Source organism: Paramisgurnus dabryanus, chromosome 4 (genome assembly GCF_030506205.2).
Source record: "Paramisgurnus dabryanus chromosome 4, PD_genome_1.1, whole genome shotgun sequence".
NCBI lineage: Eukaryota > Metazoa > Chordata > Actinopteri > Cypriniformes > Cobitidae > Paramisgurnus > Paramisgurnus dabryanus.
The window spans coordinates 28,597,110-28,621,103 of record NC_133340.1 but is presented as its reverse complement, the minus strand read 5'-3'; the positions used below and the strand labels follow the sequence as shown (position 1 = coordinate 28,621,103).

The window sequence follows — 23,994 nt, the reverse complement described above, 5'->3', positions numbered from 1 at the left end:
ATAGAGCTGTATAACAATTAATCACAACTAATTGTTTACAGAATAAAAGTTTTTGTTAACATGATATATGTGTTTGTACTGTGTATAATAATTATGTATATATATGTTAATACACACACAAATAATTTATTTATGTGTATATATAAATGTGTATTTACGATTTGTAACGATTAATCGCAACTAATCGAGTGCAGAATAAAAGTTTTTGTTTACATCATATATGTGTATTGTGTAAAAATGTATATACAGAAAAAATCTGCAATATATAGTGTCGTATTTCTTCATGTGCTGTCCATTTTGCAATGATAAAAACAAAGATGGACCAAGTTGAGAAGCGATATTTAACAAAAGTCACTGTCTGTTAGTCGACATCGCTGCTGATGCTTTTCCAACAATGTACACAACAAGCTGCTGCTTCTTCTGCATTTGCTTTGGTTTACACCAATAACATGCCTGTTGATGCTGTGTTGGTTTTTAGGTAATGGTAGTATGATAGAGAGGTGTGTATGTATCTGTATGTCTTTGTAAGAAGAAGATCTAGGCTTTTTGACTACACCTGTCTGTTTGATTATTGGTGTCTTTGTAATAGAAGAAGGTATTTTAACACTGATTTAAAATGACATGCGTATAAAATATCCATGCGCTGAATGTGTAGTGGTTCATATAGCACTGCAGACCATTACGTAAGCATAGAAAAAGATATAAGATTTACTCGTATGTGTGATAGTTATATTACCTAAACCTGATTCAGGCAATATTTCCTCATACGTCTCTCTGAGCTCATTATATGTAATTGGCTTTTCTGCGCAGTAAAACCCACCATGGGCAAGCAGTCATGTGAAAGCAGCTGTATCAGTCAAACCCAAGCGCTGAGTCTGATAAACTTGCCCCTCTCGTGTCTGGAGATAACCAGCAGCTAACAAAACTCAATCTTAAACTGTCAGTGAGGAGCTCTTCTTTCAGGTCCCATGAAAACAAACTAAATGCCAAAGGCAAAAAGGTCAATAAGAATTGAATTATGAAGTCAACATGAAATGAAAAAATATGCTTTTTACTTTTTTAACCCATTTGCGGCTGATGCTGCATGAAGAATACATCTACCCCTGGTTACTTTTATTTCATGTTTCTAAAGTGCTACAGAGGCTTAGATATTATGTTTTTGGTAGACGTTGACAACTCTTAGTATTTTTTCTGGAAACCCTCAGGAGATAAGGATATTATTTATCCTAGAATAACATAGGTTTTAGGAGTAAATGGGTTAAATAAGCCTGTAGATTCCTGTTCTCATTAGTTTATTTGACAAATAATGATGGTACACTTTAGTGCCGCACGATAAATCAGAAAAAGTATTTTTAATGGGAAAACTGTGTATGCTATATCCATATCGCAGAGAGTTTTACGTGTTTATCATTTTTTTTATCAATTATGTGTGTTAGGGTTGTTGCGGTGACAGAATTTTCACCGGGTGGGAGGGGCTTATAAATGCACAGAAGTTCGCATTTTACTTTCAGTTTTGAATTAGATGCAACTGTTGTTAAATCCAGCGCTTGCGTACGCTGCGTTAAATCGCGTATGTATTTGCGTGCAAATGCGAGTGCAACAGCTGGTTTAAGTGCTTGAGTCAATGTGCGCAGGTACTTCTGACAGAAACCCGCCAGTCCTAAGCAGAGCAACCGGCTATTCCTCCATAAAGCGCTGCTTGAATGATGGGTTTATTATTATTCTTAATGAAAAACACAACAACAAAACGATCTTGCCTATATTAAACATCATATATGTATCTTATAACAAAAACGAGTAAGCACGCGGCTTCTGCCATCGTCTGCTCGCCGCAGTCTGACAGGAATAAATGAAATCTGACACCCGCAGCCGCTGCTCTGTGATGACGCGAGCCTCGCAAACTCTGACTGAAATAAATGAAATCTGACACCTGCTGCTCTGTGACGTGATGCGCGTTCAGCTTCGCTGAATTCAGGGAGCAGACACATTCAGTTGTAAGTGTTTGCTCTCTCTAACGAAACTAAATTATTTAATTACAAGAAAATATCAAAACGGCGGTGAAAGACGGTGTCACGGTGGGCAAGTGATCTAACCGGTGAGAGGCTGAAGCACCGGTAATCACCGTTTCACCGACTATCGCAACAAGCCTAATGTGTGTATCAATTTTGTTTTGCATGCTTAGATTGTCCAAATTAGACCAATCAGAAGGGGCTTTACTGAATACCCACCAATTAGGTCTTTTACTATAATACTGTTGGCTAGAACGCAGGTGCCAAAAACGGCTCAAGCAGAGAGCGGAAAATAAATATGGCGGGAGTAGAGACGAACGAGGAAAACTACAAAGAAGTGCCTAAAAAGAACGGTATGTCTGATATTGTTTTTTGCTTGAATTAGATGTAATTACATCAGATAAATATTAGGGATGCACCAATAGGATTTTTTTGGGCCTATACCGATTTAAACAGACAACTTCTGCCCGATACCGATATTAAACACTTGTATACAGTACTATACAGTTGGTCTATTAGCTAGTTTATTTCTGCATCAAATTATTTTTACTGAACATGGATTGGATCTAATTAACATTTAACTGACCAACATAATAAGAGAGGCACAAATTAAGCTAAAACAAATATAATAAGAAAACATGACAACCTACAAAGGTGTTTTTACTACATTAACACACAAGCAACTCATTGCCTTTATGCGGTTAATTAATAAACAATCGGTATCGCCCTTTCTCGTGCTATTGCCAATATGCCGATGGTTTCAAATTCATAAAAAATCGGCCGATAAATATCGGCGGCCGATACATCGGTGCATCACTAATAAATATGTATTACATTTATTTCAGTATGATAATTACATATCTAAATGATATTTAAAAATATAGCTAATAAAAGTTGCATTTCTTTAGGGAAATGATATACCGCAAGAAATATCGGTATCGCAGAAATCACCAGTAAAATTGCACTTTGCATATTTACGCAATATCGTGCAGCCCTCGTGTTTGTCAATTAAGGTAGCATAAATTGTGGATTAATTCATGGATTGGTCAGGCTACGCTAAAACATTCATATTAGGATGGTGTGCTTATGTCACCATAAAAAATACAATACTTTGCTTCCCTTTCTTTTAAACTGATATCTCCTAGTTTGTTACAATGAAAAAATTGTACAACTTCAGTAAAAATGCTGTCCTGGTCACCGGTCCATGGAAAATATTTCTATCCTCTTCACAATCAGATGTAAAGATCCTACGTGCAAGTTTGATATTAACTCTTTCCCCGCCATTGACGAGATATCTCGTCAATTAAGAGAAAACGCTTCCCCGCCAATGACGAGATTTTCCGTCTTTCCGCAATACCGCTATTATCCACCAGGTGGCACCCTTCCGCAACTTTTTAAACCCGGAAGTATTGCCCTATGGCAAGCTGCTGCATGTCCGTGTCTGTTTTAAAGATCGCTCTGAATGGGATCTTTATGAAAAGTCCGTCACAAAAATTGAATTATTTCTGCTTTTTGCTCAAAATATGGTGTTTTTGCAAAAACCTACCCATATTCAAAAGATGATTGCAAAAGAACCACTAAAGGTAGGATGAAACGGTTTTTTTTTTTTTGAAAGCAGAGGGTGTGTTCTTTCATTTGGTATATTGTATCTTTATATATTTAAAGAAGAACATTTTCTGGAAGGCATTAAACTTTGGTGAAAATTATGAAAAACGCTGGTGCTGGCTAGCAACTTTTTTTAAAAACGCTGGCGGTGAAAGAGTTAAACACATACTTTAACCTACAACTCCCAATGTCTACAGCTTAATAAATGGGTTGCACTGATTGTTTCATGTGCAAGTTAACTGTGGATTTTTCTGTCTGACTTAAATTTACTGGAAGTCACTTAAGATTTGTTTTTACATGCATATATTCAGCATTCAGCAAATATTCATGATGACTTTTTCATAAACACAGGAGGAATGCAAGATCATTCATATGTTAAAGAATTAAGAGTCTGTATGCATGAAATTAGAGAAACTTAATGTTTAAATATCCATTTTATGTAGCTGTAAAGATGTTTGAGAGCCATCTCCACCGCCTTCATCAGAAGTAATGCAGCCTGCTGACTGCCGCGCTGGAATAGAAGCCCATTGAGATTGAAATGCAAATGGGTGTTTGGGTGTTGGAGGCCACAACTGAGGCCGAATTCTCTTTCGGCTCTGAAAGTGGTCCCTGTTTGTCTCCCACCCACCGCACAGTCACATTACTCTCGACTGGAAGCCTGGAACATCAAGGAAACCGAAGTAAGAGGAACGTGGCCATGGATGTAACCTGGATATTGAAGGAAGCATTTTAATAGCTGGTCGAATTGTAAAATGGTCTAGCGTTCAGTAAAAATCTCTGAATGTTATGTAAATGACAATGAGATTTTATTCTGCTGGGAAAATCACTTTGTAAGTCTATTAATACTTTATAAGAAACTAATTTCGCTTTCATAATGGTTTGACCTCAGTTTTACCCTAATTAATTTGTTCACCAAGTTACATTTACATGAGCGAGGAATGGGAATTCTGTCTCTGGGATGTCTGAGGCAGAAATATTAATTGGGTTAAGTGGTTATAATCCTAATCTCTCCGTGTTATTAGTGACATTGTGCCCAACCCCCTTTGAGATCGATTTGTGAAGCGTATATGTAATACTTTCTCTCGTTTATTGTGGTATTTGTGTTTAAATCAGGTGTTATTACAGCACTTATAAGAGGTGAGTGCTTCTAGGGGTTAACACAAGTCATTCAAAGTTCATTTGTCTAAAAGCCTTTTGGTTACCTGATAGCAAAGTGATGCTCACAGATTCAAACTGCTTATCATTGAAGCTGTGGGCCGTCAGTAGTGAATGTGCTTTTCTCAGGGTTGGGTTGTGGTGCCCGTTTGGGTGTTTAGGTCGAATCCAGACGCCTCTGTGTGTTTTCTCTCTACTCTCTACTTGGTTAATATGATAAATCTTTTCTCTTTGGCTGATGTAACGGGTCAGGTCCAATGAAAGATATAGCATGATGACAAGGACACTGATGTCAGAAGAGTCTTTGTCAGCAGTTCACCGGCTCATCCTGTTAAGACTCTGTGATCTCTCTTTCACTTTTTCACTGTGGCAGACTTGCGTTATGATCAAGCCTGTTTATTTAAGTGCCAACCCATGGAGATGAAACCGATCATAACCCAATCTATTTTCAATCGGTGCAGAAACTGGCCGGTCTGCTTAGGTCCGTGATGTTCTGCTGAATCATTGAGAAGTTCTGGTTCCTTTCATGACACAATTTGCTTATTTTGTTATGTCAGTTCAGAGAGATTGCATAGTGTAGTTGTGTGCCAAACATGCTCAGTTTCCAGTAAATCCATCTCTTGATTTAGTCGTGTGGCCTTTTGCGCTCAATGGATTGTGACAGTTTTCACTTATGGCACTTTCCATCAGATAGTACGGCCCGGTACTGTTCAGTACAGCTCACTTTTGGGAATTTTCCACTGTACAGTACCTAGTAGCCGTTACTTTTTTTTAGTACCACCTTATGGTGCTTTTTCATTGCATAGTACCCCACGGGTCAAGTCATGTCAGCTCACCTTACTTTAACTTTCCCATACATTAATTTTATTCACATTAGAGAGGCAGGGAATGTAGGCGTGTCGTTATATTTGCGTTGCCTAATGCTGTAAGGTCACACAAATGTGGGAGCGGGCGTCGTTGGAATGGAGTGTTTCCCATACATTCACTTATTCATCAGTTTGCAAAATCAAAATTGATCACCACAAATAGATGTTTTCACGTCGCATTTAGCACTACCTTTGTCTCACATTGCATGGCATCAATCAAAAATGCAGTGCATACATGCTAACGTGCATGTCGCGGATGTACCGCAACAAGCTGCAAGGAAAACACTGGTATGATGTTCCTAATTCCCAGCCTGTGGATGTTTACACCGCTAAAAGGTAGTTTTGGAACTTACGACAAAACACAGATGACAACAGGTTTGCTGGAGACAACACAAGCACGGAGGTAAAGGTAATGACCAAGGTTTAGCATTGACGCTGGTAGTAACGATTCTCTCAAACCAATCAGTGATCTACTGTGTTTTTGCATCACGTTTTAGTATCAGCTCAGCTCGCTTGGAAACTCAACCGAGGTGGTACTAAAAAAGTATTGGGTACTACGTACCCAGTGGAAAAGCCCCCAAAAGTAAGCTAACCCAACTTGTGGGGTACTATGTAGTGCTGTGTTCAAAATATCGATACGACGATACATTGTCATGGATGCCTGACGATGCGCGCATCGATACAGCACCTTCCGTATCGATTCGGATGTACTTTTGAAAGTAACGTGACGAATTGCTGTTGATCCGTGATCCATATGGAAAGGACGCATGTGTCCCGCGGAGTCCCGCATCTTTGTTAAACTGCTTTTAAAAAAACATAAGTTAAGTACTAACTGTGGGATTTTAAATATTTCTAATAGCTAATAAATGAATGGCAAAAACACAACTGTTACAACACTGCTTATTCAATGTACAATAAACAAATAATAATAATAATGTTACTTAATTCTGAACAAAAATGTAATTCAAAATAGTCTTGTATTGTGATGCACATCGTATCGGGACTAGGGCTGTTCCGAATACCATTTTTTGAGCTTCGAAGCTCTAGTAGAAATAAAATCGAATATTCGAAGCTTCGGAAGGAGGGGCTGAACATATTTTTTCTCTTTAATAAAGGCAGGAATCTGTGTGTGTGTGTGTATGTGTGTGTCTGTCTATCCACAGTTTTATTATGTGGCGGATGTGTTGCTGCGAACTCAAGGGAGTGTAGTGCATTTTTTTCGTGCAATATGGACATGTGACACTTCTAGAATTAATAAACTTTAAAAATACTACAGAACAGCGCAAGCCGGAAGCGGCGTGCCTGTCATGCGTCATGCGAGAACAGCATTAGTGAAACAAAACACAAGACCAATACTTTTAATAAGGTTGCCTATTTTCTAACAACATTTGTCTAACAAACAAACATTCCCGTATCAGAAATTAGCAGCACAGTAATTACTGACAACGTAGGGTAGGCTATTTAAATAAAACAACGAAAATAAATGAACGAAGTTCAACAAACTGTTTATTTATTATAACACTTACACCATCCAATATGTTTTTTTCATCAGAACAATAATGAAGATATTTTGCAGAAACCCCAGTGCTCCATCATGCAAGTCAACCGATCCGCACACTTTAAGAGCTAAAGCATATATATCCAATACAAAAGTAATCCCCCATATCTCCGTGTGACATATTGACGTCTTGTGAAGCAAATCAATCAGTTTTTGCAAGAAACTGAACGTTATTTACAACACTATTAGCGTGAATGCCAAAGCAGGAAGCGCGCTTTCCGTTCGAGGCGATTTCTTCTTCTACTGGTGGAGTTTGATGGCTGTTGGCTATGGATGTTGGTCTCTCTGCGCCACCTACAGAGCGGGAGTATGAAGCGCACTTCCTGCTTGGCAAAAGCTCTGCATTAACGCTGAAAAATATTTATATATATATTCGAATCTCAAAACTGAAAATCGAATGTCAACCCACCGAACGAATATTCGAATATTCGAATTTTCTGGTCCAGCCCTAATCGGGACCCTTGTATCGGGACCCTTGTATCGGGATACGTATCGTATCGGGGAATTGTTGGCGATACACAGCCCTAGTACTATGCAATTGAGAGCACTATAAATTAAGGTTCCAGGCAAGCCATACTGGTACCAAAGCGTGATGTATAACACTGTAGATCCAAGATTAGCTTTTACCCGTATGTGCTGTCGAGCAAACCAAGTAATTTCGCCATCTGTGCTTTGTTGTACAAGTTCTCAAACTCCTTTTTAGGGGTAAAAAACATCTGCATGCCAAGAATTAAGAACACAATTTCACCGATATACTCTCTTGCTCTGGTGTTGAGCATTTGTTTTTGTGTTTTTAAGATCAATGTCACGGCAGTAGAGGCAACTGTAACCATAAAAGGGCGTGTACACCAAAGCAATTAGACGCGGCTGAAAACGCCAGGCGATGCCAACGTTTGTCAGCTATGATACTTCTGCTTTGTTTATCAGTCGTCGCACATGTTTGTTGTGATATTTGTCCCCCCCCCCTTCCACTGTGATTAGACGGCGAGTGAGAATTGACATTAATAAGCTGAGCGTTTTACCCAAAGTTGCACATTTGCAAGAGGGCTGGCGCTCAGCATGGACAAAACCCGCTAGCTGTTGCCGTTTATGAAAAGCACAGCGCTTCCATTGGAGAAAATTGAAAACATATGCTGGCCACCGGCGTAAACGCCTTGATGTGCTCGCTCCCTAAGTCTATAATCCCACCCACTTTGAAGCAGCACTAAACTTCAGTGGAAAAGCACCAAGAGCGTTTGGCTATGACATTTTTGCCTACTACTGTTTTAATGCCCATGTGATCCACAAATGTACAAACTAATTTTTTAACAGTTGTGGCCTACGAGCTATTTTCTTTCTTGTAAGGTATTCGAAATCACAACATTAAGTCATACTGTTTGTTAAGAGTGTTGAACCAGTTACGTGAAACTTGAGAAACTTCAATTAATCGTGTTTTACACTGCCTTGAAAAAATAACTACATCTGGAGTAACTTTGACCTCTCTGTTAAACAATTGAGGTTATTGATGCACTCGCAGTACCTGAATGTTGACATCTGGCTAGTGTTTTACTTTTACGTTTTGTCATGGGGAGGCTGGTTTTAAAAAATTTTAACCATGTGCTAACCCAACTGACCTGACAAAATCAACCTGTCAAAACATATTTAATATTTATTATGCAGCACCGTTTTTAATCAAAGTCAAATTCCTTTCCTTTCAAGACATAACATGCATGAAATTAAACTTGACTGATCATTAACCAGGCAATGTTAGCGATGGCGTGAAATGCTTCGAACCGTTTGCCACGAGCGATGTTTAAAAAAAAACAGGTATTTGCGTGATATTGGAAGTTTGCCATGATCCTCACACCCATTTTTTATTTTATTTTATTGCATCACACAAACTCTTCTTTTCGTAATGTCCGAGCTTGTTATCAGCTCAGATTTCTAAATCTGGTGCCTCTGTAATTGCAGGATTGCAGTATTGTGTAGCATTACAAGGTTGGGACATCTGATACGGCCTATAGGAAAAGCTTCCTGTGGTCTTCTGTCAGCACCGATCCTGCCTTGTTCGTCTGTAAAAATAGACGTCCCCTTCTCATTATTGAATCAGCACTTTCCTCTCAATAAGGGCAAACTGTGTTTGCACATCAACCATCTCATACATTTTCCAGTAGAAACCTTTCCCAGTATCACTACTGGTGGATGTCTAAATGTCTTTCACATCTCCTTCCCATCAGTCATTCGGTGGGAAGCAGCGAGAGAGACACTGATTGGCTTTTACACCTCTCAGGTTTTGTCTGGAAGGTCGAACGCTGTTCTTCCGGCAGGGATATTGATAGCCCGTCCACACCATTACCCTGATCCTGTAGATTACTACACTGCAAATTTGGGAATTTGAGGGTTTAGACCTGTCTTCAGCTCAGTATATAATTGATTATGTATTTATAATGATTAATAATAAACATGTGCAGTTATTTATAATACACTGATAATAGCCTGATAATTCTTCGGTGGATTAGGTAAGTAATATAGTAAAATCTTTTAAAACAGATGCTTCAGTGACTCAGCCTAGCTTTGCATTCATATAAAGTAAAGAATAATTGGGGGTAGGGATGGACCGATACAAAATCTCTGTGCCAATACTGATATTCGATTACTTTGCATGATACCGATAGATACCTAGGGCCCTATAGACGGTTTCATCGGACACAAGTGCACTGACGCGATACACGTCTGGATCCAAACTTTACTTCCGTTGTTTGTTTTTTTATGGTCTGACTATTTGCTAAACTGATCCCTTGAACTAATACCTCATCGTAAATAACAAATGTTTTGGTTTCCTAGGTAATCTATGTGTTATTGTGGACCACGACAGACGCTTATGTTGTTACTGCTGAAATAAAATTTGTTTGTCTATAAAATTCGTTTTTTCCCAAATTCCGTTTTTTTTTCTCTCAAATTCTGTTTTTTCTGTTTTAGTTTTCTAAATTCTGTTATTTTTTAGTAACTTTTATTCCATTCAGTTCTGTTTTAATTTTTCTGGATTCTGTAAATTAATAAATTATATTTATCAGAATAATTAATGATTAAACTTATTAAACAATTCAAGAGTTGAATTTTTGTCAGACAAATTTAGTGAACAGTAATAAAAACTGAGATAAAACTGCTTGATTGTATGTTAGGAGGGTCTTACATTTAAATTTCTCCATTTTTTTTCCAAGACTTTGTGGTCTCAGACAGTCTCTTTGACATGTTTTTTTTTTCTACAAAATTTACCAAATTCCGCACTATAGAGTAAATGAAATTTACATGTCTCGATTCCGTGATTTTGTCCGTGTTTTCTGCATCATAGGGCCCTAGATACCCATAGTTTTTACTCCTTGTTTTAAATGATAAGTCTTGAAATGCTAATCTGCCCTGATCATCGTCTATTGGTATCTTTCGGTATTGCTCCAATAGTGGGGAAAAATAGCTTTTATCTGCCGATACCAATTTTAGGCCGATATATCGGTGCATCCCTAATAATTGGTAAAGCAAATGTTTTGCTTCCTGACAAATCTTAAATTATTATTAATAAACAATGCATTTTGGGTCTCTAAAAGAGAACTATCAGGCATAGTGCATTTACAAAAGTCAAGTATTACAGTTTGTGTTGTGTTATTGATGAAACGCTCATGTGGAGAGCACTGAAAGTCAAAAAGCTGATTCAGCAATGTAATGCTCTGTGTTTTGGGATCATTAAAGACGATAGCGATGCCAGGTTAAGATCTAGTTTCACATTATTTTAAGCACACCATCATATTGTTCTCTGTTGTAACCTGAGCCTTGCGCTCTTATCCTTGTTTTCATAAACCACTGTGCAGTAAGCAAGTGAAACCTCGGATAAGCTGACCACGCACATTTTTGCAAAAGATATTTTAATGAGAATTATAATTAAACTCCGTTCATTTGAATATTGTAAAATGCTTAAGCTTTTAAGCTCATTTGAATATTTGCATTCTGATGTATGAAAGGTCTTAGAGTAGTATTTGCTTTGAAAATATTACAGCAACAGTATTATTTGCTTTGTGTTTATATGAAAGTGAGGTCATTATAATAACAATTAAGATTTGTTATTTATGGTGTTTATTTTATGCTGGATGTTTTGCAGTACTGTAAAACGGTAAAGCGTGATGCTGTATTTGTGCTCCAGGTTACCGTGAAGATCTCACACTTAGCTCACGTCGGGTGAAGCATCATCTGCAGTTCATGAAATTTTCTCTGTGTGTCTGCAGTATGTGCTTTCACTGCGTTTTTTAACCCCTCCTCCTCTGTTTCTCACATCTCAGCCTCTCTACTGTGGTCCTGGATATCCTGCGGTGGAAGTTTCATGCCAACACATATTTGACCTTGTAAAGAACCTACTTTTAACTTTGTCCTGCTTGATGAGTATCGCAGTATGAAGGAGCCATCTGCACTGCCACATGCCTTATGCCAGGGGTCTCAAACTTAAACTGGCTTGGGGCCATTTCTTACATTTCGTCGGAGGGCCGCAGAACTATTTTAACGTTCAAAAAAGTACAATATTTCTGTAAATGTAAATTTTATTATTTAACGTATAATAGTGCTGTGATAGATCACAGTTGATCTGTGATTCGTATGGATCACGACCCACAGTTCGGCGCGCATGCGATTCGTGGATTAATACACAAATTTAATCATTTAAATCATTTGCATGTGGTTCAAAGGCTTGCAAATGTTAACATTCAAGTGATTAAACAATTTAACCGCAACAAGGCGCTAAAGTGAGCAGTTTTCTGTACTCAGACGCACATGCGGTTGAATGTGTCCGGTCCAGAGTTGCGCTACTGTGTCTCAAACTGTAGTCCATTAACACAGAATAGAGCAATGAAAAACAATGTAACGTTTTTATGTGGGGCGACTGTTTATGCTGCACTGTTTGGAATTCGCCCTCCATCTGTTTAAGTGCACCCAAAAGTGCACACACGGAGAGACACGCTTCAAAAAGCTAGCAAAACTTTTGAATGGCCGTTGCTAGACGCTGCACCTGAATGGACCCCTTTAAAAAATTTAATGAATATGAAAGAAAGTGAATAAAAATCTTTCTGCGTGCCAGATTATGATATATTTTTGACAGCAGACGTGGGCCACAAAGAGGGGAAGGGTGGGCTGGGATTTTGAGACTACTGCCTTATGCTTTATCTTACCGCTCAGGAATCACTCTTTTATAGCTGAGGAGACTTTAAGGAGTAGTTTACTCAACAAAAAAAAACATTTTTTTCATCATAGTAAGATCTCTGGTATATGTTATTTTTATTTTTTTGCAAATCTGAGCAAAGTTTGAAACCTCGAGTTTGGGGTTTCAGAAGAAACAGCTAAGATGTTAATGAGATGTTTCTGTTTTTTCTGTTGTAGGGTCGGTGTTCGCGTGAGAACTGTAAGTATCTTCACCCGCCAGCCCATCTAAAGACCCAGCTGGAGATCAACGGACGCAACAATCTCATCCAGCAGAAGACTGCAGCGGCAATGCTCGCCCAGCAAATGCAGTTCATGATACCCGGCACCACCATGCAACCAATGGTAAGAACCATCTAGAACAATGCACACTGTTTTCTAAGCAAAATCCTTTATTGTCATATGGTAGTACTGTGTACAAGCACAGTGTACAAAAATAGACATCCCGGCTCAAGGTTCTTTGCTGATACCCTTTGATACTCTGTCAAATAAAGGCAAAAATGCCGTTAATGGTATTTTAATGGTATCATAGGTGTGCTCCTGATGGTAAGGTCATAAGAAACTTTCTTAGTACCAATTTCATTTAAATTCTTATTGTAATGTACCCTTTGTGAAGAACGCAATTCCATAATGCATTACAGCAAGAAAAGGTTAGACATGCAGTAAATCATTCAAATCTATTTGAAAATAGCTTGTGTAATATTAAAGTTTCTAATAAATAAATTCTACCATATTAATTCTTCCTTTACAGCCTACATTTTCCGTCAATCAAGGTCTGGGCTCGAACCCTGGTCTCAGCTACGCACCGTACCTGACTCCTATGAGTCACAGCATGGGTCTCGTCCCCACCGAAATGCTCCCCAGCACCCCTGTGATCGTCCCGGGCAGCCCACCCGTCAGCATGCCCAGTTCCTCCTCTACACAGAAACTACTGCGCACAGACAAACTGGAGGTAAATCACGCTCCTCTTTCAGCATGAGGGGTCTTGAGATGAACCAAATCATATCTGAACCAAAGATCTACTATGCTCAATATTAATCTCATTGTAATTATTGAAAGTGATGTAAATCCTGAATATATGCAATTGTAGAGGAAAGTACCAGATCTTGCAAGGCAGCAAAAGGATGAAGATGATATAAATGTCAAAAGCAACAAAAGAGATTTGTTTGAAAAGGTATTTTTGCAATTTTAAAATAAACAGGAGATAAAAACATCTAAATCTACTGACTATATAATGAAATATTTAAGATGAATATGTTTTTGAAATGCAAATATATTCAAGAAATATCAAAAGCAAATCAGTGTATAGATATTAAATGCCTTTTTTATTTAAATTTAAATACTGAATGTCAAAGTCAATGAGAGATGAAAGGTGCCTCTCAATTCTTATTTGTGCATCCTCGTTTCTAAATTATTAAGTGAAATGAATCCTCACTCTCATTAAGTTTTCTATTATCAAATATCAAGTGCATTAAATACTAAAAAAGGTAAATAATCAAAATTAAGTAAAACATACTCGAGTTCATTGCACACTACATTCAAATCAAATACATTCTTAAAGGTATACTCCACTTATCATAAAAAATCCAGATAATTTACTCACCCCCATGTCATCCAATATGTTTATGTCTTTCTTTGTTCAGTCGAGAAGAAATTAAGTTTTTTGAGGAGAACATTGTAGGATTTTTCGCAATTTATAGACTTTTTTGGACCTCAACAGTTCACAGTTTCAATGCAGCTTCAATTGATCCTAAACAAGGCATAAGGGTCTCATCTAGATAAACAATCATTTTCGTAAAGAAAAATAAAAAGATGTACTTTTTAAACTTCAAAACTTTGTCTTGTGACGCGCCAGTGCGACCTTACGTATTGCGTAATAAAGTGGAAAGGTCACGTATGTGAAACGCACACTTGCGAACCATTTTTTACCAAATATGACACAAAGACATTAATTGGTATTGTCCACAAACAACAGAGTCGGATACGTTGTTTTGCATACTTCATGCATGACCTTTCAACTTGTTAACGTAAGTACTTATTAATAACTTAATAAGTAAGGTCACACTAGCGCATGGTTAGTGCAAGACGAGAAGTTGTGGTTAAAAAGTACTCTTTATTTTGCGATCGATTCACTAGATAAGACCCTTATGCCTCGGTTAGGATCATTTAGAGCCCATTGAAGCAAAGTTGAAACTGCAATTTTAAATTGCATTGAAACTGTGAACTGTTGCGTTCCAATAAAGTCTATTAAATTGAGAAAAATCCTCAAAAAAAAGTATTCTTAATTGAACAAAGAAAGACATAAACATATTGGATGACATGGGGGTGAGTAAGTAATCCTATAAAAGTGCTCTAAATATTATGTGTTCTACCAAATATTATGTGTATTACCATCTGAAATTAATCTTTATTTACAATAACTTAATGATAAATGCTAACATTTATGCATGTTGGAATGCGATTTGAAGACATTATGATGTGAAGGGGAGTAGGCCTGGGGCGGTAACCGGATTACCGCCATACCGCTCTTATTTGAAGTCGGCTCTTACAATACAAAATACCCGATTAAGCTATTACGTGGCTATTATACACATTTTTTCGGGACGTTCTTGTGACCCGGTGGCAACTTGTCCACGACCCAGTACTGGGTCGCGACCCTGGGGACCTCTGATCTAGTCTACAACAGTGGCCATTTCTAAAGCAGGACACATTTCAAAAAGTTTTGCTTTTGCGTCTTCTTTCTCTGTTTGTGGAAAAAGACAGATGTTTATGGTAAGGGTCGAGGATAGAAGCGGTCTGTCCAAGCACGCGCAACAGAGGCGGACTGCCCAGGCGCGCGCGAGACAGACAGACCGCGTCATCTTGCACACACACACACGCGTCTCCGTGCAGCTTCCCAGCTATACTCAAGCACAGACACATATGCAGTACAATTGATTTCTCATACAAATGTTTATTTTACCAGACCATCAGGGCAGCAATAATTTGCGTCCTTACAGGCTATTCACAAATTAAGGATAGAAAAGTGGCGAAATGTCTGTAGGTACGTGTGGACACGCACAATGCGTTAACATTTTTTTTAACTGATAATACTAATTGTTCAAGTTGTTGAATGTTGAAATTGAAGAAATGTGGAAGGAAATAAAATTCACTTTACATGTTCCTTAAGTAATTTGCACGTGTTTTGTTTTAAAGATAAATAAATCATGCATGTTATTTAACTCATTGTCTTGCCAATAAACCGCAAAACCGCGGGAATTTGTTGATTACCGACCGCGGTAAAAAAAAATCCAAACCGGCCCAGCCCTAAAGGGGAGAAGAATTTAGTTTAGTCGATACACTTGTGTATCCTTATTCATGACTCCTCGTTCCTCACCTCCTCACGGTGCATTTAAATAATTGTGATTTCCTACAAGATGGAGGAACGTAATCGGTTTCCATGTTACGGGCTGGAGGAGCAAGAAAACAAGGATGCTTCAATTTGAGTATCGAGAAGCACCCAAAGTTTAGTAGTAATGTAAATGCATGGCATACCTTAGGCTGAAATGATCCACAGATTGAAGTTTGGTGTCTGTACGTCAGCTAAAATTACAATACATATCTGCCTTGCAAGGACATTACTGGTGCCATTAAAACAATAACAGTTGAAGGTTGTTTTTGTGCCGGTAAATGTGCTATCACTTAGCAACTGAGTGATCTGATAATGAGAGAGTCTGATTCCTCCGAGACCCTCCTACACCAACTGTGTCATTTCGTCAATATTATTCTGCTCTCTGTGTTTATCAAACCTGTGTTCTTATAACTTCAATGACTCATCTGTGTGTTTGCATATGTCTTGTTTTCTGTCACGCACACGCGCGAACCAGGTGTGTCGTGAGTTTCAGCGGGGCAACTGCGCTCGCGGCGAGACCGACTGCCGCTTTGCCCATCCCAGCGACAGCCCCATGATCGACACGAGCGACAACACGGTCACCGTGTGCATGGACTACATCAAGAGTCGATGCTCGCGCGAAAAGTGCAAGTACTTCCACCCTCCAGCGCATCTGCAGGCCAAGATCAAAGCAGCGCAGCACCAGGCCAACCAGACGGCCGTCGCAGCACACGCGGCCGCTGCAGCTATGGTGAGCTACACGCAATCGCAGACAAACTACGAGTAGAGTTCGTATTGCAGTCAACTCATTAGTAAACTGATGATACTAGTTAAACAGTTTCAGTTAAGCGCATTGTCACAACACATTTAATCATAAGCAAGGCAGTGCTTGAAATTGTGAAACCTTCAGCTCTGTGTACGATAAAATCAATTGATAACACATGTTAAGATCCGTAGAGGCTCAGATTGAGATATCTGATGATGTTAGCACATTAAATGTGGAGCACTGCTTTATTATTATATAGCCATGACCCATCTCCAGAATCTGGGCGGGGTTGCTAGCCAAATCTATGTCAATGCCCTTATCTCGTCCCGGGAGGATTTTAGTCCTATTAAACAGGGTGTGTAGAGAGAAAGAGAGAGAGAGAGGTTGGCTACGTGAAGACACATCTTCCCCTTTTTATGCATCTACTGTTATTGATGCTAATATAATTATTAGCAGTAGTATATTAATATAATAAGCATGATGGCTTAAAAGCTTTTTGCTCGCACAAGGTCACGGGTGACTCTCACCCTCATATCTCTGCCCACCAGAGGGTCTGATTCCTTAAAAATCATTCAAGATTAAATTAAAGAGATGGATGAGATCTTCATGCCAAACTGACATGAATGTACAGATTCATCCATTACTCGAATGAAACGTTACCTGTTGCCGCATACCAGGCTGTAACGCGTGTCCACGCTGCAAGCAATTGCGATGCGATAAATGTCAATTTTGGTGATTATAATTTGAGCGATCTAGTTTTCTTGTGCTTGCTTTGTATTGTAGACAAAACTACATCGCTCTTATTCAAATCTTTGAAGCTGTCAATGTGGCGTTAAAAATGCATGATTTTAATAACCACAGCTGTCTACATTTCAAGAAACCGATTTGCATAATTCGGTTTCTTTGATTAAAAGATCGCAATGCTTTGATCGCTTGCAGTTAGGATGCGATATTTGGCAGCTTGGTGTGTTCCTCTCATAATTCTGGTGTGCTTTTACTTTTTTGCGTTTACTCTCATGGCACTCACCAGCTTGGCCTCATTCGTATGGCTGTTTATTTTCTCTTTTTGTTTTGTCCTTAACTCCCCTTTTATTTCTCCATTCTGGTGTCTGGGTAAGAGGGCGACTCAAGTACAGTCAAGTACCGCTCACAAGCCTTAACCAGAAAAGCGTGGATGAAAATAAAGCCTGTGTTTCTCAAGCTTCCCGAGATAAACCCTTCGGCTTTGGCTACTGGGTAAACCAATGTTAGCCTTCAGGGACAATGTCACAGATGTTGCTGTAATAACACAGCAGATAACAAAGCAGGAATTTTCTCAGGAATGCTGAATGAAGCCCCACACCCGGTAAACAGGCGACCCCAGAGAAGGGTTTAAAGTCAGGAGTCTTTGTTTTCTCACCTCTGTCAGATTGTTTTGTTTTCTCTTGGTGGAAGGTTATGTAATTCTGTATTATAATAAACCCATGTGGGTGGTGTATTTATTTTAATGGTTCTCTATGTTGGCGGCGGGGAGAAAAGCATGAAGCTCAGGAACGCTTTTATCCTGTTCCACCCCTTCCTAATGTATATTAAAAGCACACGTATAAGCTTGAGTAAGCAGCCTTCCTACGTAGACGTTTAAGTATTGTTTGAACTCCTTACTCAAAGACTATTGAGAAGTTAAATGGCATAAATATGCAGTTTTATCATTTGCCTATTGTAGAGAAAGCAAATCCCAGAATGCATTGCAGTGAGCTCTCAGAATGGCAGATGTAGGTTTCGATACAGTATGTATATGATGGTAAAAAGTATGCTCTGCAGAAAATTTCTTTCTTAGTATTTTTGTCTTGTTTTTAGTACATATATCTAAACATTCTTAAATTAAGATGCATTTCTTGATTAGCAAAATGACATATAAGAAAATAAATCTAGTTTTTAGACAAAAAAAACATACAATTTAAGTAAATTTGTGTTTAAAACAACCTTTAAAAATCTGCCAACGGAGTAAGAAAAAAATGTAAACTTTTTTCTTATACACTTAATTCAAAAAAATGTTTCACCCCATTGGCAGATTTTTTTTTTGCTTGTTTTAAGAATAAAATCACTTAAATTGTATTTTCTTTTTGTCTAAAAATCCATTTTCTTAGGTCATTTTGCTCATCAAGAAAATATTAAGAAAGTAATTTTTTGCAGTGTGGACATGATCGAAATTTAATGGGCTGCGTGTTAATGCTAAGAGGATCAGAGTCAAAGTAAGTAGTTGTATGGGGGCACCATTCGTCAAACTTTTATGACCCCCTCCCCCACCCGGTGACAGTTGCTGTCTGACAGGTCGTTTTTATGACCCCTTGACAGATGGCGTTTTATGACCCTTGACAGATGGTGTTTTATGACCCCATGACAGATGGTGTTTTGACAGGTTGTGTTTTATGACCCTTAACAGATGGTTTTATGACAGTTTGTGTTTTATGACTCCTTAACAGATGGTGTTTTGACAGTTTGTGTTTTTATGACTTGTTTGACAGGGGGCGGGACCATCAATCAAAATCTGTACAAGTTGTCAACTTTAGACAGAAAGTATTTAATGGTTTTATGGCCGGTCATTTAGAGTGATTGTTTTTCCTGAGTGTATTTTATGTCAAGCCTATGCTGATATGTTTAATGACGGCTCGTGTGTGACAGCTCGTGTTTCGACATTTGATGTCAGCTCTCACCATTCCTCCCTCCTTTCTCACAAGACCTGCATTCTTTCACAGGGGTGCGTGTTGTAAAGCGATTAAAGATTTCAAAAACTCAATGTTGGTAAAACAATCCCCCATTACGGTGTCAAAAAGTAAATGTTTATTTTAGATTTAGACAAATCATGAACAATGCTACGATTAAAACTTTTGATTGTAACATCACAAGTTATTTAATTAAATATTCCGTATATGGGTATAGTTTAAGCAATGATCTGAGCCAATACTACAATCTTTAGACGATAGTCTAAACTAAATAAATTTTTAAACGGTTCAGGAATTCCGTGAATCTTTTCATAACCTGCACTATAGTTTCACGCGTATTAAAGATCCGGCGGTGCATGACAAAGCGCCGGGTGAGTGTTCATATCTGCCATTTTAAAATAATGTTAATAAATGTAATTCTGTCCACTATGGCAAAATAGGATTTTATTTTAGATTTAGTGGAATCTTTAACCAAGTCTCTGATTAAGACATGTGTATACGTGCACAGATGGTGACAGAGAAACTTATATATGACGTTAGTAATCTTTTAAATGTTTTTAAGACGTATTCACCCCATTTTGGGGTTTTATTTTTAATTAAAGGCTTCTTAAAACATGTGTGAATATGTGTATATTATACAAAGAGTCTTATATTGTCTGCTCTGACAAAAATAAAGTATTATTTTAGGTTTAGGGGAATTGACTGCGTGTGTCTTATAAATACAACTTGATAATACGTTTGTTTTGTAAAGAGACTTCTTTAAAGTCACGCAAGAATAAAATATTTTAGTTGTAACTGGTTAAACTTAAAGCCGATATTTTCTATCGAACTAGTCTATTTTCTGTTCAGACACAAAGTTTTCTGATGCTGATATTATGTCAGTGTGTGTTTGTGTGGGGGTCGTGTGCTGTAATCTTTGAAAGTTTATGACCGAACCTTTATTGGGGAGCGACAAGAGATCTCCGGCATCAGTTTGGATGGAGCAGAGCTGTTATACTCAAGTCTATTGGTATGTATGTGTTACGCTGTGTTCGTTTCATTATTTTGTCTGATTATTTAAAAACTAAAAATTCGATCTCTGGTCTTGCAGCGAAATTGTCTAAGCTGGTATTTACTATTCCTGGTAAATCGCGGAGAAGAGTGGAATGAACAAAAAAGTCAGACCGTGACTAGAACCACCAGCAGCGTAACAAGGAAATCTTGGAGCAAAGAGACGCCGAGTGGCTCGTGTTGTCCGGTGTGTATTTATTTAATCCTGTTACAATAGATTTAAACAAACTGGTTTGTTTTAATATTTTCTAATAACATGTGTTATCTGTTTTAAAGGTTTGGATATCAGCGGCAAAGCGAACGTTGCGTGTACTATTGCAAAATATATAGCGGATCTCCACGGTACGTTTATATTGCATAAGAAAAAAGTTGTTTTATTTAGATATTTGTCCTTATAACTTGTTTTTATCTGTTTACAGGTTAGGATACAGAACACAACGCTTTGGACGTATCTTTAAAAAAGAGAAAAATCAGAGACTTTTTTGGATTTGTCTGGGACATTTTAAACATTTTGTGGCAAATTGGATTTAAAACGTTTCGGATACTGGATACATGTGTTTGATTTGTCCACAGAGCTTGTTTAAGACATCTTCACCTCATTTTAGGGTTTATTTTTAATTAAAGGCTTCTTAAAACATGTGTGAAAATGTGTATATTATACAATGAGTATTATATTGACTGCTCTGACAAAAATAAATTATTATTTCAGATTTTAGGTCAATTGACTGCGTGTGTTTTATGTCAAGCGTATGCTGTTATGTTTAATGACGGTTCGTGTGTGACAGCTCGTGTTTTGGCATTCGATGTCAGCTCTCACCCTTCCTCCCTCCTTCTCACAAGCATGCATTCTTTCACAGGGGTGCGTGGTGTAAAGCGAGTAGAGATTTCTAAAACTCAAAGTGGAGTCAAATAATTCCCCATTACGGTATCAAAAAAGTAAATGTTTATTTTAGATTTAGACAGATCATGAACAATGCTATGATTAAAACTGTTTTTTGTAACATCACAAGTTATTTAATTAAATATTCCGTATACGTGTATAGTTTAAGCAATGACCTGTGCCATATCCTTCGGCGCCGTCAATACTACAATATTTAGACGATAGTCTAAACTAAATAAAATTTTAAACGGTTTCAGGAACTCCGTGAATCTTTTCATAACCTGCTCTATAGTTTCACGCGTATTAAAGATCCGGCGGTGCCTGACAAAGCGCCGGGTGTGTGTTCATATATGCCGTTTTAAATTAACCTTCATAAAATGTAATTCTGTCCACTATGGCAAAATAGGAGTTTTTTAGATTTAGGGGAATCTTTAACCAAGGCTATGATTAAGACATATGTATACGTGCACCGATGGTGACAGAGAAACTTATAGCTGACGTTAATAAACTTTTTAAATGTTTTTAAGACGTCTACAACTCATTTTAGGGGTTTATTTTTAATTAAACGCTTCTTAAAACATGTGTGAATATGTGGATATTATACAAAGAGTATTATATTGTCTGCTCTGACAAAAATAAATTATTATTTTAGATTTTAGGAAAAATGATTGTGTCTATCTTATAAATACAACTTGATATATACGTTTGTTTTGTCAAGAGACTTTTTTAAAGTCACGCAAGAATAAAATCTTTTAGTTGTAATTGGTTAACATTAAATGTACTATTATCTATTTAACTATAAGATATATTTTTCTGATCAGATATTTTTCTGTTTCTGATGATGGTCTTATAACAGTGTGTGTGGGATGATGATAGCTGTTCACAGCAGGTGGCGGGATGTAAACTAGGGTCTTTTTAAAACTGTAGTGGTAAAAATGTAATAGCACACTGACAAAAATAAAGCATTTGGTTGTAACAAATTATTTAATGAAATATTCAGTATGTGTATAGCGATGAACGGTGTCAAAATCACCGGGGACCCAACAATACTATAGTCTTTAGACTAAAGGGTATTTATTTTAATATAAATAAAATCTTAATCTTTTCGTGCACAATATTCTGATCAAGCCATTAGATTGTGTTCCAGCGTTTACAATAGAGAACATACGCGGATGCGTGTTCATATACACCGTTAAGAAACTTTAAAACGATTAAAAAATTCATATCTTTGGGGTTTTGTTTTAAATTAATGACATCTTAAAACCAACTGGGAATATGTGTTTATTACACAATAAAATGTAATTCTGGCCGCTCTGACAAAATAAGGGTTTAATTTTAGAATTAGGGAATTCTTTAATCAAGTCCCTGATTAAAACACATGAATGCGCGAACCACAGTTGCCAGAGAACGTATGCTGAGGTGCTCTTATGGCGTTAAGAACCTTTTTATTGTTTAAGACATTTTGACCCCATTTCCTGGTTTTGGTGTCCGCTGTGGATCCCATTCCCAAATCTATGTGTTTATTATACAACAAATGCAATTCTGTCAGCATTTCTAGTTTAGAACGCCTCTGATTTAAACATGCGGGTTTTAAAATGAAACGGCCATGTGACTTTTATGACAAAAGCTATTCGATCTTAATTTTTTGTTTTAACATCCAAAAGTTTTTATACACATTCCATAATTAAACATCTAGGTGTGTATGAGTAAGTTTATATCTAATGTCACACGAGCAGCACCAAATCGCGCTTGTGTCTCTGTGTGTGCATACAGGCTGTTTATGTGGGGGCGTGTTTATGAGCCCGTGTCTTTGCAAGGTGTGTGTGCGTGTGTGTGTGTGTGTGTGTGTGTGTGTGTGTGTGTGTGTGTGTGTGTGTGTGTGTGTGTGTGTGTGTGTGTGTGTGTTTGCATGGGGGTCTATGATGTCTCTGTTTGTTACTAAAGTTTTGACATTAAGTCTGTGTCCTCATTGACAATAAGTAAGGGTTTTTAGATGTAGGCTTCATTACACAGATACTGATTAAATCATGTTATCCATTATTTGCGATTTAAAGAAACTTAAAAGGTTTAAGACATTTTATCTCACATTGTGGGGTTGTTTTTAATTAATGTAACCTTAAACCCCTCTGTTATCCATTTAGGGAACAATAAAATGTTAGCAAATATTATTTATCAAAGTTGACGATGTTATAAGCCAGGATGTCACTAACGTGACAACAAACATTTATTTAAAGACAAAACATTTTAACAAATTGCCATGGCTTACAGAGACACACTAGACTTAATAATAAAAATAAAAATATACTATTCGAACATCCTAACCTGATATTAGGTTAGATTAGGTTTAAGGTCAATCAGCGTCTTTAGCTTTACAACTTACAGCACAAAACCCCCCCAATGACAGGATTTTTATGAAGTGAAGCAGACCCTTGGTATGCCTGTGGGGTTAGGTTCAACTAAGGTCAACATCTATCAGTGCATAATAAGCAAACATGAAATTATATTTTACCTATGGTTTGTTAATGATGTTTCTAGGTTCGCGTATTTTTTCTGAAACAAACTTTTCTTTTCAAACTTAGTTAGGATACACATGTTGTCGCCTCAAACACCTGATCAAAGTTTTTCTTCGCTAGCGACAACTAATGTCAGAGATTTTGTAAATTCATCAGATGGTTTTACGTGTGTATTTCTTAAACAAACATGTTGCTTTTCAATCTTAGTCAGAGTTCATACGTTTTGTTTTTTCATAAGTTGTTCATAGTTTTTTCTTCGCTAGTGTCAACTAATGTCTGAGATTTTGTAAATTCATCAGATGTTTC

The 23,994-nt window shown here is 37.6% G+C and overlaps 1 protein-coding gene and 1 long non-coding RNA gene across 13 annotated transcripts in view; both read left to right on the top strand.

Annotated features, from left to right (window-relative positions):
• Positions 1 to 23,994, top strand: part of mbnl2 (muscleblind-like splicing regulator 2) — a 78,555-nt gene that overhangs the window by 30,928 nt on the left and 23,633 nt on the right. For all 12 annotated transcript variants that reach the window (XR_010527674.2, XR_010527679.2, XR_010527680.2 and 9 more), the window contains exons 3-5: positions 12,588 to 12,752; positions 13,159 to 13,359; positions 16,274 to 16,528. Coding sequence is in view for 4 of the 12 variants with exons in the window: in XM_065254130.2 (XP_065110202.1) it covers positions 12,588 to 12,752; positions 13,159 to 13,359; positions 16,274 to 16,528 (621 nt within the window). In the remaining 8 variants the exon portion in view is untranslated. The remainder of the gene's footprint in view (positions 1 to 12,587; positions 12,753 to 13,158; positions 13,360 to 16,273; positions 16,529 to 23,994) is intronic.
• LOC135735657 (uncharacterized) lies at positions 18,583 to 20,797 on the top strand. Its single transcript, XR_010527682.2, has 4 exons — positions 18,583 to 20,254; positions 20,336 to 20,482; positions 20,572 to 20,637; positions 20,715 to 20,797. It is a non-coding gene; the product is annotated as an uncharacterized lncRNA (long non-coding RNA).